The sequence below is a fragment of the Cetorhinus maximus genome, unplaced genomic scaffold, assembly GCF_964194155.1.
Source record: "Cetorhinus maximus unplaced genomic scaffold, sCetMax3.hap1.1 HAP1_SCAFFOLD_998, whole genome shotgun sequence".
Classification (NCBI taxonomy): domain Eukaryota; kingdom Metazoa; phylum Chordata; class Chondrichthyes; order Lamniformes; family Cetorhinidae; genus Cetorhinus; species Cetorhinus maximus.
In genome coordinates this window covers 25,608-41,851 of record NW_027596940.1, presented here as the reverse complement: position 1 = coordinate 41,851, position 16,244 = coordinate 25,608, and the positions used below count along the sequence as shown (strand labels likewise).

Genomic DNA, 16,244 nt, shown 5'->3' with positions numbered 1-16,244 from the left:
CAAAACTCAAACTTTTAACGACAGCCATGTAGGTTTGGGGCTTTGTTGGGATTTTTATTTCTAATTTTATAACATACATTGAATCCTTACATCAATTCCCTTCATGCAAAGTGTACTTACCTTCAGCTTTCTGAAGTTTATTCATGGCCTGAGGCAGCTTGCCCTCACCAATCAAGGTGCAGGCTGCATTGTAACACAGTTCATATGAGGTTTCAGGTAAGCCCAAATCATCCTGTGTAATAAAACAATTTTTGACAAACAAGGAAAATAGTTAAATCAAGCTACTACAGAGAAGCACTGAGTTTGGTAAAGAAAAAATTCACACATTACCGACAGAGATGAATAGTCTTCATACAATAGCTAAGGACAAAACAATGCTGGAAGTTTAATGTGTCTGGAACCATGGTTGAGGCTTGGGTGGAACACTCCTTCAAAACATCAGTTGTTAACCTGTCCTATATTTCTGATACTAAGTGAACTACTGAGAACTTCTAGGTTTATTTGGTGCTTCTACTTCCAGTTTTCTCAGGTTTCTATCTAACTCTTCACACTCTTGTGGTAGCCATTTTGGGACTACGCTCTAAATTGTACTAAAAAGGTCAAGTTTTCCATGCTGTTTCATTCTATGTGGCTGTTTGCATTGAGGAATCTACCTGCCTGCATGCATGAAATTGTGCGCAGCATAATCCCATACTCTAAAGACAATCCATTCGAGCATTCCGAAATGGAAGCACTTGGAATCTCCACTCCTCAGTATTGCAGACTATTTTGGACACCTATAGCCTTTTCATTAAAAATCCATCCAGTTCACTTGACACTGATCAAAGATGCTCAGTAACCCCCTTTTGTTCTTTTATGTAAATGGAACAATAAGCTGCAACAAAAGACAGCTGCCTATCACATTTAATTCTGATGCTTGCTATGTGCAAATAAACTTGGAAAAATATGCTATATAGTACAAATGAGCAACTGCGTGCTTGAAAAGTTGTAGCTCATAAAGACGGCCCTCCACACAACCCTGATGACAGCAATAACCCACTTCGCAATTACAGCATATGTCTTAACCATGACCAGTTTTATACTATTTTGCCTTTTATCAATTGGGGAACCATACATTAAGGAACTAGGTACTGGAATATCATCTTCTCAACCATAAAATAAAACAAGTTGGCTAACTGATAGCGCCTCCTTCAATCTTTAAAAGATATATAGTAAGAGTATTGCCTAGCTTGATAATTTGTGCAGACAACCTGAACGCACAGGAAAATGTTATGACTTTGCAGGTGATGAGTACTACATTCGGGTCATACTCGTTTGATATCATTAGCTTCTAGAAATCCACCAATCTCTGTCTCGAACATACTCAGTGACTGAGCTTCCACAGCACTCTCGGGCAGAGAATTCCAAAGATTCACTACCCTCTTGAGTAAAAAAAATTTCTATCTCAATCCAAAATGGCTTGCCCCTTATTCTGAGACTACGACACCTCGTTCTAGACGCCCCAACCAGGAGAAACATCCTTTCTGCATCTACCCTGTCTAGCTCTTTAAAAATTTTGTAAGTTTCAATGAAATCACCTCTCATTCTTCAAAACTCTAGAGAATACAGGCCCAGACTCCTCAATCTCTCATCATAGGACTGTCTCGCCATCCCAGGAATTAATTTGGTGAACCTCCGCTGTACACCCTCTATGGCAAGTATATCCTTCCTTAGGTAAGGAGACCAAAACTGTACACAATGCTCAAGGTGCAGCCTAACCAAGCTTCTATTCAATTTAAACAAGATATCTTCACTCCTGTACTCAAAATCTCTTGCGATAATGGCTCTGAAGAAGTCATTATGGACTTAAAACATTAACTCTGTTTCTCTCTCCACAGATGCTGCCAGACCTGCGGAGTTTTTCCAGCATTTTCTGTTATCATTACAGAGAAATTGTCTACTTTGTTGGATAGATATAAGCTATCATAACTGCACTGGAATAGCTTCACTAGTGGGGATAGCTAGTATATAGACACAGGTTTTATTGTACGATAAAGCAGGATGTTGTCAAGGCTTATCATGTTTTTTGTAACCAATGAATCAACAGCTTTATGCCACGTGCAGGGAATGAAATTAGTTGAGCACAGCTGTTCTGATGGTGGGAGGAGGTAGATAGGGTCATCCACCCACTTGCAAACAATTGAGTCTTGTTTCTTGCACTCACATGCAAAGCTCCAACATGGTTCAAGGTGGTTGGTTCATAAAGCCTTCTCTTCCTCCTCCCACCCCACCATCCCCTCCACTGCCATGACTTGTTCATTGTCTACCACCATTCCCAATTGATGAGATAACTCTACAAAGCTTTGTTCTGTATATAGCTGGCTGTTTTTGACATTATAGCATGTAGATAGCCCATTATTGTAGATTTATAGGTTGCCACCTCATCTTAGAGCTGCTCCTGGTGTGCCATTCTATACTCTCCAGTGAACTAGAGCTGCACTCCCAACTTAACAGCAATGAAGGGGAGGGGAAAAGGGATGGAGAATCCAAGAGTACATCAAGATCTAGTATGGAAATGACAAGTTGTCTGCACATTTCTAGCATTTTCTGTTTTCATTTCAGATTTTAGACATTTGCAGTTCTTCTATTCAAGAGTTCATAAAATATTTACTGTAGTAACTTAAAGCAAGAACATTTATTGCACGATAAATCTCTGCATTATCCTCAAAATTCATGCCAACATAAAATGTAAATATTATACACTTCATTCAATAGAAAGATCAACACTTACAGGAAACAAATTTTCCCAGGTACTTAAAGCTGCTACAACAGCAGAAAGGTTGGTCTTCCTTTCCTCTTCGTATTCATCTTGCGAGTTCCGAATTAAATCACGGTAAACTGATAAACAGTCTTCGTAGCGTTCCAATCTATACAACTGAAAGTACAAAACAGGTAAATCTAGCTATAACATATTTATATAATCACCTCTAATGTAATGAAATGTCGCAGGCAGCTTCAAAGGGGCATTATAAAACAAAGTATGACACTGAACCACTCAAGGAGATATTAGGTCAGATGAAAAGGAGGTAGGTTTTAAGTACTGTCTTAAAGAAGGTAAGTGAGGTAGGGGGCAGAGAGGTGTAGGAAAGCAATTCAGCTTAGGGCCTAGGCAACTGAAGACATGGCCACCAATGATGGAGCAATTATGAATGGGAATGCACAAAAGGCTAGAACTAGAGGGAAGGTAAGCAGCCAGTGGTCGTGGTACACATCGGTACCAACAACATAGGTAAACTAAGGGATGAGGACCTGCAAGCTCAGTACAAGGAGTTAGGAGATAAATTAAAATGCAGGATCTCAAATGTAGTAATCTCAGGATTACTCCCAGTTCCACGTGCTAGCGAGAGCAGAAATAACAGGATAGACCAAATAAACACATGGCTGGAGAGATGGTGTAGCCGGGAGGGATTCAGATTCTTGGGGCACTGGGACCGGTTCTGGGGAAGGGTGGGACCTGTACAAACCGGACGGGCTGCACCCAGGCAGAGCTGGGACCAGTGTCCTTGCGGGGGCTTTTGCTAGTTCTGTTGGGGAGTATTTAAACTAGTGTGGCAGGGGGATGGGGTCCCAGGAGTAGGATCAGATCCCAGGAGTAGGATTAGATAGGTCAGGTTCAGATCAGAAAAATGGAGGTAGAACATTAGCTAGGGACATTGTGATAGACATGGAGTTACAGGAGAAGCAAAGTTTACAAAATATCCAGCAAGGGAAATTGACAGGGTTAAACTGTTTATACTTCAATGCAAGGAGTATTACAAACAAGGTAGATGAGTTAAGGGCACAGGTAGACACATGGCAGCAGGATGTCATTGCTATAACGGAGACCTGGCTAAAGGAGGGACGGAACTGGCAGCTTAATATCCCTGGTTATAGAGTCTTCAGACACGATAGAGTAGGAGATAAAAAAGGAGGGGGGGTAGCAATAATTGTTAAAGAATCAATTCCAGTTGTGAGAAGGGATGATATACTAAATGGGTCAACAAACGAGGCTTTATGGATTGAGCTCAGAAATAAAAAAGGGGCAGTCACATTACTGGGAGTATACTACAGACCCCCAAATAGTGAAAGGGAGATAGAAGAACAAATATGTAGGCAAATCTCTGCTTCTAAGAACAAGAGGGCAATAATAGTAGGAGACTTCAACTATCCTAATATCAACTGGGATTCAAACAATATAAGGGGCACTGAGGGAGAAAAATTCATGTAGTGTGTCCAGGAAAACTTTTTCAACCAATTAGTGGCAAACCTAGAACTGGACACATGCACCTACTGAAGCTGAGCTAGTGGCTTATACAAATTCCACATAACTCCTTGTTCTTGTACTCTATGCCTTTTTAATATAGCCCAAGATACTTTATTAACTGCTCTCTCAACCTGTCCTATCCCCTTCAATGCTTTATGCACATATACATCCAGTTCCCTCTGCTCCTCCATCCCCTTTGGAGCTGCACCCCATCATGTTGTCTCTCCATGTTTTTCCTACCAAAATGAATGACCTCGCACTTCTCTGTGCTGAACTTCATCTGCCACTTGTCTGCATATTCCACCAACTTGTCTATGTCCTTTTGAAGTTATAAACAACCTTCCCCACAGTTCACAATGTTTCCTAGTTTTGTGTCATCTGCAAGCTTTGAAATTGTTCCCTGTACACTGCCCCAACAGTGACCCCTGGGGAACTCCACTACAAACCTTCCTCCACCAGGAAAACCCTCTGTTTTCTGTCATTCAGCCAATTCTGTATCCTTGTTGCTACTGTCCCTTTTATTCCATGACCTATTATTTTGCTCACAAGTCTGTTGTGCAGCACTGTATCAAATGCCTCTTGAAAGTCCTTGTATACCACATCAACAGCATTACATCATCAACCCTCTCTGTTACCTTCTCAAAAAACTCCAAGCTGGTCAAACATGATTTACTCTTAAGAAATCAATGCTGGCTTTCCTTAATTAACCCAAATTTGTCCATGTGACTCTTAATTTTATCCCGAATTATTGTTTCTAGAAGTTTCCCCACCACCAAAGTTAAACTGACTGGCCTGTAGTTGCTGGGTTAATTTTATCACCCTTTTTTGAACAAGGGTGTAACATTTGCAATTCACCAGTACTCTGGGACCACCCTTGAGTCTAAGACTGAAAAATTATGGCCAGTGCCTCAGCAATTTCCACTCTCACTTCCCTCAGTATCCTTGGCTTCATCTCATCCAGTCCCGGTTGCCTTATCAACTTTAAATACAACATCACCACCTTTTCAATTTTAAACCCACCTGTCTGAATTACCTCTTCTTTTACCATGGCCTGGGCAGCAGCATCTTCCTTTTCTAAAGTTTCAAAGTATTTACTTAGTACCTCAGCTATGCCCTCCACCTCCATGTGTAAATCCCCTTTTTGGTCTCTAATAGGCCCCTACTCCTCCTTTTATTATTTATATGCCTATAGACTCTGGGGTTCCTTTTTATGCTCGCTGCCAGTCTCCTTTCATACTCCCTCTTTGCTTCTCTTATTTGCTTCTTCATCTGTCTGAGCCTTCTCTATTCAGCTTGGTTTTCAACTAATATTTTCTACCTAACACCTATCATAAGCACAGTCTTTATTCTTTATCTTAATATCTATCTCCTTTGTCATCCAGAGCACTCTGGATTTCTTTGCCCTACCTTGCCCTTTCATGGGAATATACTTTGACTGTATCCGAATCATCTTTTCTTTGAAAGTAGCTCATTGATCAGCTACCATTTTTCCTGCCAACATCTGACTCCAATTTATTCAGCCCAGATCTGTCCTTACCCCACTAAAGTTGGTTTTCCTCCAGTTAATTTTTCTTACTCTGGACTGTTCTTTGCCCTTTTCCATAGTCAACCTAAAACATAAAATACAATGATCACTGTCCCCTAAATTTTCGCCAACTGACACTTGATTAACTTGGTCCAAGAACCAGGTCTGGCAGTGCCTCCATCCTTGTTGGACTGGAAACTTGAAGATTTTCCTCAACACACTCTAGGAACTTTTGCCCTTTACACAATTACTAACCCAGTCTATATTTGGATAATTAAATTCTCCCATTATAAGTGCTCTATAACTTTTGCACATTTCTGTAATCTCTTTGCAAATTTGATTCTCTACATCCTTCCCACTAGTTGGTGACCTATAGACTACACCAAGCAATGTAACTGCACCTTTTTTGCTCCTGAGTTCTAGCCAAATAGATTCTGTCCTTGATCCCTCTGGGACATCCTTTTTCTCCAGCAGTGCAATATTCTCCATCAATACCGCCACCCCTCCCCCTTTTCTTCCTTTGCTATCTTTCTTGAACACCTTGCATCCAGGAATATTTAGCGTCCAGTCCTGCCTGTCTTTGTAGCCACAACATCATATTTTCACATAACAATCTGCGCTTGTAACTCAACAGTCTTATTTACCACACTCTGTGCATTCACATATATACACAGTAACTCTGACCCCATCCATTAATTTATTATTCCTGACTCGAGTGCTATCTATCTCTCCAAGTATTCTGTGCCCTTTGTTAATTCTGTCTAATAGTATCTCCTGGTTCCCACGCCCCTGCCGAGTTAGTTTAAACCCTCCCCAACAGCACGAGCAAAACTGCCGCAAAGACCTCAGTCCTGGCTCTGTCCAGGTGCAACCCATCAGGCTTGTACAGGTCCCAACTCCCCACAAGAATCAGTCCCAATGTCCCAAGAATCTGAAGCCCTCCCTCCTGCAACATGTTTCCAGCCACATGGTCATCTGTCTTACCCTCAATTTCTGTAGTAACTTGCATGTGATTACTACTTCTGAGGTCCTGCTTGCTAATTTTCTACTTCGCTCCCTAAATTCAGACTGCAGGACCATATCCCTCTTTCTATCTATGTCATTGGTATCGATGTGGACCATGACTGCTGGCTGTTCATCCTCTCTCACCTCAGGGTGCTCTGCAACCTCTCAATGACATCCCTGACCCTGGCACCAGGGAAGCAACACACCATCCTGGATTACATCTGCGGCCACAGAAACGCCTATCAATTCCCCTATCAAATCACCTATCACTATGACTCTTCCAGTCTTCCTTGTGCCCCCCTGTACAGCTGAGCCACCCATGGTGCATTGGACTTGGCTCTGGCTGCACTCCCCAGGTGAATCATCACACTCATCAGTATCCTGAACTGAATACTGGAAAGTGGGATGTACTCAGGGGACTACTATTCTACCGGCCTGTTTCTTTTTCACTGTTTGGTCAACTCTCCTTCGTTGTCTCCTTGCATATTCTTAAGCTGTGGGGTGACCACATCTATAAACGTGCTATCCACATAACTCTCAACTTCACAGATGCTTCACAATGACACCAGCTGCTGCTCAAGTTCCACAACCCAGAGCTCAAGCTGCGACAACTGATGACATTTCTTGCACAAACGGTTATCCAAGATATGTGAAGTCACCAAATACCACAGAATGAGCACCCTCAAGGTTACAGCAGCCCTGCCATTTCTCAAAAAACTGATAACCTTGTGACTGCGATTAAACCTTATTGCTGGTAATAAACCTTATCAATGTTAATAAAGTTTTACCAATCCCATTAAAACTTACTTATCAATAAACCTTGGCAATATTGATAAACCCTACCAATACTTAGTACACCTTACTCTCTGCACCTTTTTTCAAATGGAAGTCTCCCTGTGCTCTCCTCTCTTTTTAAGCAGGTCTCCACACCTTTTTTCAAGTAACAGTCATCACGCTTTCTCCTGCTCTTATTTATTCATTAACAGGATGTGGGCATCGCTGGCTAGGCCAACAGTTATTGCCCATCCTTAATGCCCTTGAGAGGGTGATGCTGAGCTGCCTTCTTGAACTGCTGCAGTCCAAGAGCTGTACATACACCCACGGTGCTGTTATGGAGGGAATTCCAGGATTTTGACCCAGCAACAGTGAAGGAATGGCGATATATTTCCAAGTCAGGATGGTGAATGGCTTGGAGGGGAACTTCCAGGTGGTGGTGTTCCCATCTATCTGCTGCCCTTGTCCTTCTAGATGGTAGTGGTTGTGGGTTTGGAAGGTGCTGTCTAAGGAGCCTTGGTGAGTTTCTGCAGTGCATCTTGTATTTGGTACACATTGCTGCTACTGTTTGTTGGTGGTGGAGGAAGTGAATGTTTGTGGATGGGGTGTCAATCAAGCGGGCTGCTTTGTCCTAGATGGTGTCAAGCTTCTTGAGTGTTGTGGGAGCTGCACTCATCCAGGCAAATGGAGAGTATTCTATCACTTCTGCCTTGTAGATGGTGGACAGGCTTTGGGGAGTCAGGAAGTGAGCTACTCATCACAGGAGGCCTAGCATCTGACCTGCTCTTGTAGCCACAGTATTTATATGGCTAGTCCAGTTCAGTTTCTGGTCAATGGTAACCCACAGGATTTTGATAGTGGGGCATTCAGTGATGGTAATGCCATTAAATGTCATGGGGCATTGGTTAGATTCTCTTTTGTTGGAGATGGTCATTGCCTGGCATTCGTGTAGCATAAATGTTGCTTGCCACTTGTCAGCCCAAGCTTGGGTATTGTCCAAGTCTGCATTTGGACATGAACTACTTCAGTATCTGAGGAATCGTGAATGGTGCTGAACATTGTCCAATCATCACATTCCCACTTCTGACCTTATGACGGAAAGAAGGTCATTAATGAAGCAGCTGAAGGTGGTTGGGCCTAGGACACTACCCTGAGGAACTCCTGCAGTGATGTCTTGGAACTGAGATGATTGACCTCCAACAAGAACAACCAACTTCCTTTGTGCTAGGTATGACTACAACCAGTGGAGATTTCCCCCCCACTTCCCACTGACTCCAGTTTTGCTGTTTTTCTCCATGTTTGAACCAAGGCTGTAATGAGGTCAGAAGCTGATTAGCCTTGGCAGAACCCAAACTGAGCATCGGTGAGCAGGTTACTGCTAAGCAAGGGTTGCTTGATAGCACTGTTGACGATCCCTTCTATTACTTTACTGATGATCGAGGGTAGATTAATGGGGCAGTAATTAGCCGGGTTGGATTTGTCCTGCTTTTTGTGTACGGGACATAACTGGGCAATTTTCCACATTGCTGGGTAGATGCCAGTGTGGTAGCTGTACTGGAACAGCTTGGCTAGGAGCGTGGCTACTTCTGGAGCTCAAGTCTTCGGTACTGTTGCCGGAATGTTGTCAGGGTCCAGAGTCTTTGCTGTATCTAGTGCCTTCAGCCTTCTCTTGATATCACGTGGAGTGAATCGAATTGGCTGAAGACTGGCATCTGTGATGCTGGGGACCTCCAGAGGAGGCTGAAATGGATCATCCATTTCTAGCTGAAGATTGTTGCAAGTGGTTCAGCCTTATCTTTTGCACTGAAATGCTGGGCTCCTCCATCATTGAGGATGGAGACATTTGTGGAGCCTCTTTCTCCAGTGAGTTAATTGTCCACCACCATTCACGACTGATGTGACAGGATTGCAGAGCTTAGATCCGATCAATTGGTTGTGGGATAGCTTAGTTCTGTCTATCACTTGCTGCTTATGCTGTTTGGCATGCAAGTAGTCCTGTCTTGTAGCTTCACCAGGTTGACACCTCATTTTTAGGTATGTCTGGTGCTGCTCCTGGCATGCCCTCCTGCACTCTTCTTTGAACCAGGGTTGACCCCTTGGCTTGGTGGTAATGGTAGAGTGGAGGATATCGGGGCCATGTGGTTACAGATTGTGGTTGAGTACAATTCTGCTGCTGCTGATGGCCCACAGCGCCTCATAAATGTTCAGTCTTGAGTTGCTCGATCTGTTCAAAATCTATCCCATTTAGCACAGTGGTGGTGGCACACAACACGATGGAGGGTATCCTCAATATGAAGATGGGACTTCGTCTCCATAAGGACTGTTCGATGGTCAGTGCTACCGATACTGTGATGGACAGATGCATCTGCAGCAGGCAGGTTGGTGAGGACGAGGTCAAGTAAGTTTTCCCCTCTAGTTGGTTACCTCATCACCTGCCACAGACCCAGGCTAGCAGCTATGTCCTTTAGGACTCAGCTACCTCGGTCTGTGATAATGCTACCGAGCCACTCTTGGTGATGGTCATTGAAGTCCCCCACTCACATTACATTCTGCGCCTTTGTCACCCTCAGTGTTTCCTCCAAGTGGTGTTCAACACGGAGGAGTACTGACTCCTTGCCCATATTGACCTGATACCACAAGACTTCATGGGTGCCAGAGTCAATGTTGGGGACTCCCAGGGCAACTCCCTCCCGACTGTATACCACTGCGCCGCCACCTCTGCTGGGTCTGCCCTGCCAGTGGGACAGGACATACCCAGGGATGGTGATGATGGATATTATCTGTAAGGTATGATTTTGTGAGGATGACTATATCAGGCTGTTGCTTGTTGTGAGACAGCTCTCCCAATTTTGGCACAAGCCCCCAGATATTATTAAGGAGGAGTTTGCAGGGTCACAGGGCTGGGTTTGCCGTTGTCATTTCTGGTGCCTAGGTCGATGCCGAGTGCTCTGTCTGGTGTCATTGCTTTTTATTGACTTTTTAGCAGTTTGATACAACTGGATGGCTTGCTAGGCCATTTCTGAGGGCATTTAAGAGTTAGCCACATTAGCGTGGATCCGGAGTCACATGTAGGTCAGACCAGGTGAGTACAGCAGATTTCCTTCCCTAAAGGACATTAGTGAACCAGATGGTTTTTACGATAATCAGCAATAGTTTCATGGTCATCATTAGACTTTTTAATTCCAGATTTTTATTGAATTAAAATTCAAATGCTGTGGTGGGATTCAAACCCGGATGATATACCCGGTGAGATACAGCGCGAAATGATCTAACCAGGGTAGTCATCATCCTGCAGGATGCCTTTGATGCCCCTATTTCAGCATCAAGCTTGCATGGTGAGCAAATGGCTTGGCCCTATCTACAAGGTTGTCGATAAGACCAATCTTACAGCATGTGGAGTTGTAGGAATCCCAACGCGTATATTGACCAGTGAAGGCAGGCTTGAGGTAGACCGTGGTAGAGAACCCCTGGCAGATTTCTCAACTGGTATGTCAAGGAAGTAGAGTTCATTTGACTGCTCCATTTCACAGTGTATACCACGCAAACTCATGAACAGGCCAAGGGCCGTCATTTTTGGCCCTGAAAAGTGTGCAGTCTATCTCAGATGACCCTGGAAGCGTAAGGTATCTCAAAAATTTGAGTGGCAGATGAAGTTGGCTGTTTCACGCTGCCACTATGCAGTAGCAACACAAGTCGTATTTGCCACTAACAGGATGCTGCCGAGAAGCCAAAAAGACATTCTGCTTATCACACAAATGAGTAATGTGGTATATGAATTTCAGTGCCAGTGTGATGCTAGGTACAAAGACTGGTGGATCGTATCAAACAGCATGTCCCAGCCGCTATTTGCAATGGACAAGGTACAGACCATACCCAACCAGCCTGTGCTTGCAAAACTCAAAACAGTGTCCAACATTCGATGTGAACATATGAACATACGAATTAGGAGCAGGAGTGGGCCATTCGGCCCCTTGCGCCTGCTCCGCATTCAATAAGATCGTGACTGAGCTGAATGTAACCTCAACCTCACATTCCTGCCTACCCCCGATAACCTTTTACCCCCTTGTTAATCAAGAATCTATCTAGCTCCGCCTTAAAAATATTTAAAGACTCTGCTTCCACCATCTTTTCAGGGAGAGAGTTCCAAAGACTCAACCTTCTGAGAGAAAAAATTCTCATCTGTTTTAAATGAGTGGCCCCTTATTTTTAAACAGTGACCCCTAGTTCTAGATACTCCCACAAGAGAAAACATCCTTTCCACCCTGTCAAGACCCCTCAAGATCTTAAAGGTTTCAATTAAGTCACCTCTTACTCTTCTAAACTCCAGCAGATACAAGCCTAACCTGTCCAGTCTTTCCTCATGAGACAACCCGCCCATTCCTGGTATTAGTCTAGTAAACCTTCTCTGAACTGCTTCTAACGCATTTACATCTTTCTTTAAATGAGACCAATACTATACACAATATTCCAGATGTGATCTCACCAATGCCCTGTACAACTGAAGCATAACCTCTCTGCTTTTGTAATCAATTCCCCTCACAATAAATGATAACATTCAATTAGCTTTCCTAATTACCTGCTGTACCTGCATATTAACCTTTGGTGATTTATGCACTAGGACACCCAGATCCCTCTGAATCTCTCACCATTTAGATAATAAGCTTCTTTTTCATTCTTCCTGCGAAAATTAATGATTTCACATTTGCCCATATTATACTCCATGTACCAGATCTTTGCCCACTCACTTAACTTATCGATGTCACTTTGTATCCTCCTTACGTACTCTTCACAATTTACTTTCCTACCTAGCTTTGTGCCATCAGCAAATTTAGCCACCATTCCTTCAGTCCCTTCATCCAAGTCATTTATATAAATTGTGAAAAGTTGAGGCCCCAGCACTGATCCCTGTAGCACACCACTCATCACATCCTACCAAACAGAAAAAGACCCATTTATGCCAACTTTCTGCTTCCTGTTAGCTAGCCAATCTTCTATCCATGCCAATATGTTACCCCCCATATCGTGAGCTTTTATCTTTCGCAATAACCTTTGATGTGGCACTTTATCAAATGCCTTCTGGAAATCTAAGTACAGTACATCCACCAGTTCCCCCTTTATGCACAGCACATGCAACTCCTTCAAAGAGCTCCAATAAATTGATTTCACAAAACCACACTGACTCTGCCTGATTGCCTTGAATTTTTCTAAGTACCCTGCTATAACATCTTTAAGAATAACTAACATCCTATGACAGATGTTAGGCTAACTGGCCTATAGTTTCCTGCTTTCTGTCTCCCTCCCTTTTTGAATAAAGGAGTTACATTTGCTATTTTCCAATCTAATGGAACCTTCCCCGAATCTAGTGAATTTTGGAAAATTAAACCAATGCATCAACTATCTCACTAGCCACTTCTTTCAAGACCTTGGGGTGAAGCCCATCTGGGCCTGAGGATTTATCAGCCCACAGCCCCAACAATTTGCTCAATGCCACTTCCCTGGTGATTGTAATTCTCCCGGGTTCCTCCCTCCCTTCCGTTTCCTGATTTACAGCGAGTTCCAGGATGTTATTTGTGTCCTCAATAGCAAAATTCATCCATCTCCCCACTTTCAATTCCTCAGACACACTTTCTATGGGAACAACGCTCACTTTGTTAACTCTTTTCTTATTTAAATACCTATATAAACTCTTATCTGTCTATATATTACTAGCTAGCTTTCTCTTATACTCTAACTTTTCCCTCCTTATTAATCTTTTTGTCATTCTTTGCTGTTCTTTATATTCTTTCCAATCTTCTGACTTGCCAGCTGTCTTTGGATTGGACAACATTTGCTGATAATCCTCAGTGTGCTAAGAATTACACTGGCAACCAGTTTAAGATTGTCAGTAGGGCTCGCAGTGTGTCACATTTGCGTGTACTGGAAGCTACATATATTAATACACAGGGCCTTGTTCTTTGCAGACAGAAAGAACACGTACACACATTGCAGCTAAACAAAATAAGAGACAGGCATTCGCTGACTCATTCCTCCGGGCAATGCCCTGACCAATCAGTGTCTAGCTGTCTGGTTTAAATTTCAAACAATGTTTGGCAGTTAACTGCCAGTCACCATCAGTGGTGCATTCTCCATGGCAACGCCTTTACAAATCAGAGTCCACTTGCCAACCAATCAGCACTCTCTTCACATGCAGTATAAACTGTCGTTTTCCTGTACTATTGGTATTCTTGCAAAGTGTCCTGATGAGTGCAAGATGAAAAGCTTCAGCATCTCTTTTTTCAGCAATACTCAAGTTCTGTACTACCAAACGGCTATTTGAATACATATATTACAAGCCAACCAGAAGCACAGTATGCCTTAAGGACCTGACCAGCATTTTAGATACTACAAGCCCTTTAGGTTTATACTATACCCTCAGTAGATGCAATTTACCTTATTTAGATCTTTGATCTAAAAGTTAGGTATTTTTAGCAGCACTGCTAACTACACTTGCTATTGGTGAGATAACTCATTTACTTTAGCTGTCAACAGCAAACATACAAGAAAAAATGTGCATACCACTTGTCCATAAAGCTCCTTTAATTTGTTGGTTCGTTGCTCTACATTTTCAATAGTCTTCAATGCAGTTTCTATTCGGTTCAGTCGATATTCACAATAAGCCTTCTCAAAGGCAATTGCTTCACTGAGAAAATAAGCAAAACAAAGTTAGCTTTGACGAGCTCAGTGACAAGGTATATTTTTTTAAACTGTTGTATTCGCACCCTTTTCAAACCATGGTTCCTATATATATATTAAACTAAAAATACACGATTCCTCTGCTGTAAACCAACAAAGACATATATTTTTCACTTAAGTCTCGATATCAACAATGCCACATTGCATGACAACAAAATGTAGCTTAAACTATCCATGCATTCCAAGGTTTTCTGAACAAGTTGCCAGTCCAAAAACGCAGTGTATTACATTATAACAGTAACTACACTTTTAAATTGCCTCATCGGCTATAAACAGTTTTAGAATGCCCTGACATCATCACAACTGCTACAGAAATGCAAGTTTTTTTAAATTCCTCTAATAGTGCTTGGTAAACTTCAACTGAAAACATTGAACTGGCTATTTGGCTAAATTTTACATATGTAATAATGAAATCTAGATATGAGATTTTCAGCCCATGTGTTTCATGTTTTGGCATTTGTACCTTACCTGGTGAGCACCTTAGTATGAGTGTGGATTATATTTAGAGCTTCTTTAAAATTTCCATTATGGACGAGACAGACCACTTTACAATGCAGAGCAATGACATCATCCTTGTCATCTTGCAGTACTACAGAAAGAATGAACATTTGAAGTTTTACACAGATTAGTTTTATTCAAGTTTAGCACCACACGTACATCTGAATTCAAGGAAAAGTAAACCAAATTTACAAACAGCTGTTCTAAAATGCTCCTGTGGCTAAAAAAGATATTTCCTACATACCATCAAATTTATTACTGTCTTCACAATTTCAGTAAACACAGGCCTCTCTATTCCTTGACAAATAGTTGAAAGTTGCAATGAATCCAGCAACACTTATTTCCCTTGGTGGAAAGCACCATTTTTGTCATCGATCAAGCAATGCTCTGCTTCTCCAAATGCCAATTCCTTTGCTATCCTGAATGGCCTTTAACAGTTTGACTTTACAAAAGAATATTTTTTAAAACTGTGTGAAATTTCTAATCATTGATGTTCAAGAGGGACTTAAGCGTGGTCTACAGAACACAATGCAGGTGCTCCATACAATTTCAAGACAGTAAATGTTGGCCTTTATTGCAAGGGGAGTGGAGTATAAGTAGTAGGAAGTCTTGCTACAGTTGTATAGAGCTTTGGTGAGACAACACCTGGAATACAGTATGCAGTTTTGTTCTCCATAATTAAGGGAAGGTATACATGCATTGGGGGACAGTGAGTGAAGTTTCACTAGATTGGTTCCTAAGAGGAGAGGGCTGTCCTGGGATGAGGGGCTGAGTAAATTGGGTCTATAATCATTGGAACGTAGAAAATTGAGAGGTGATCTCATTGAAAGACGCAAAATTTTGAAGGGCTTGACAGGGTAGACACAGAGGTTGTTTCTCTGCTCTAAAGAAGTCATACGGACTCAAAACATTAACCCTGTTTCTCTTTCCACAGATGCTGCCAGACCTGCTGAGTTTTTCCAGCATTTTCTGTTTTTATTACACAGGTTGTTTCCTCTGGTCAGGAAGTTGATCATTTAGGATGGAGGACAGGAAAAATTTCTTCACTCAGGGATTGTGAATTTTTGGAATTCTTTAACCCAGAGAGTCACGAGTGCTCCATTGCTGAGTACATGTACGAATCAAGGGGTATGGATCAGTGGTAAGGCAGGAAAGCAAAGTTGAGGCAGAAGGCCAGCCTGATCGTACTGTATGAGCCAATTATTTGCTCTTTTTCCCAGCCCTTAATTTGTGATTTTATCCTTTGTCTGACACTTCTGTCTGTGTCAGTAATTTCATACTGGCCACCTGGGAAAGTTTCTCCCCCGGGACACCCTCCTCCCCCACCCCCGGGACACCCTCCTCTCCCCCCCACCCCCCCCCCCGGGGACACCCTCCTCTCCCCCCCACCCCCCCCCCGGGGACACCCTCCTCTCCCCCCCACCCCCC

At 42.6% G+C, this 16,244-nt stretch overlaps 1 protein-coding gene across 1 annotated transcript in view; it reads right to left on the bottom strand.

Moving 5' to 3' along the window:
• Positions 1-16,244, bottom strand: part of srp72 (signal recognition particle 72) — a 70,090-nt gene that overhangs the window by 53,204 nt on the left and 642 nt on the right. Inside the window, exons 2-5 of the mRNA XM_078536218.1 lie at positions 14,787-14,907; positions 14,142-14,265; positions 2,771-2,914; positions 121-232 (exon numbers count right to left, since the gene is read on the bottom strand). Of these exons, the coding sequence (XP_078392344.1) occupies positions 121-232; positions 2,771-2,914; positions 14,142-14,265; positions 14,787-14,907 (501 nt within the window). The remainder of the gene's footprint in view (positions 1-120; positions 233-2,770; positions 2,915-14,141; positions 14,266-14,786; positions 14,908-16,244) is intronic.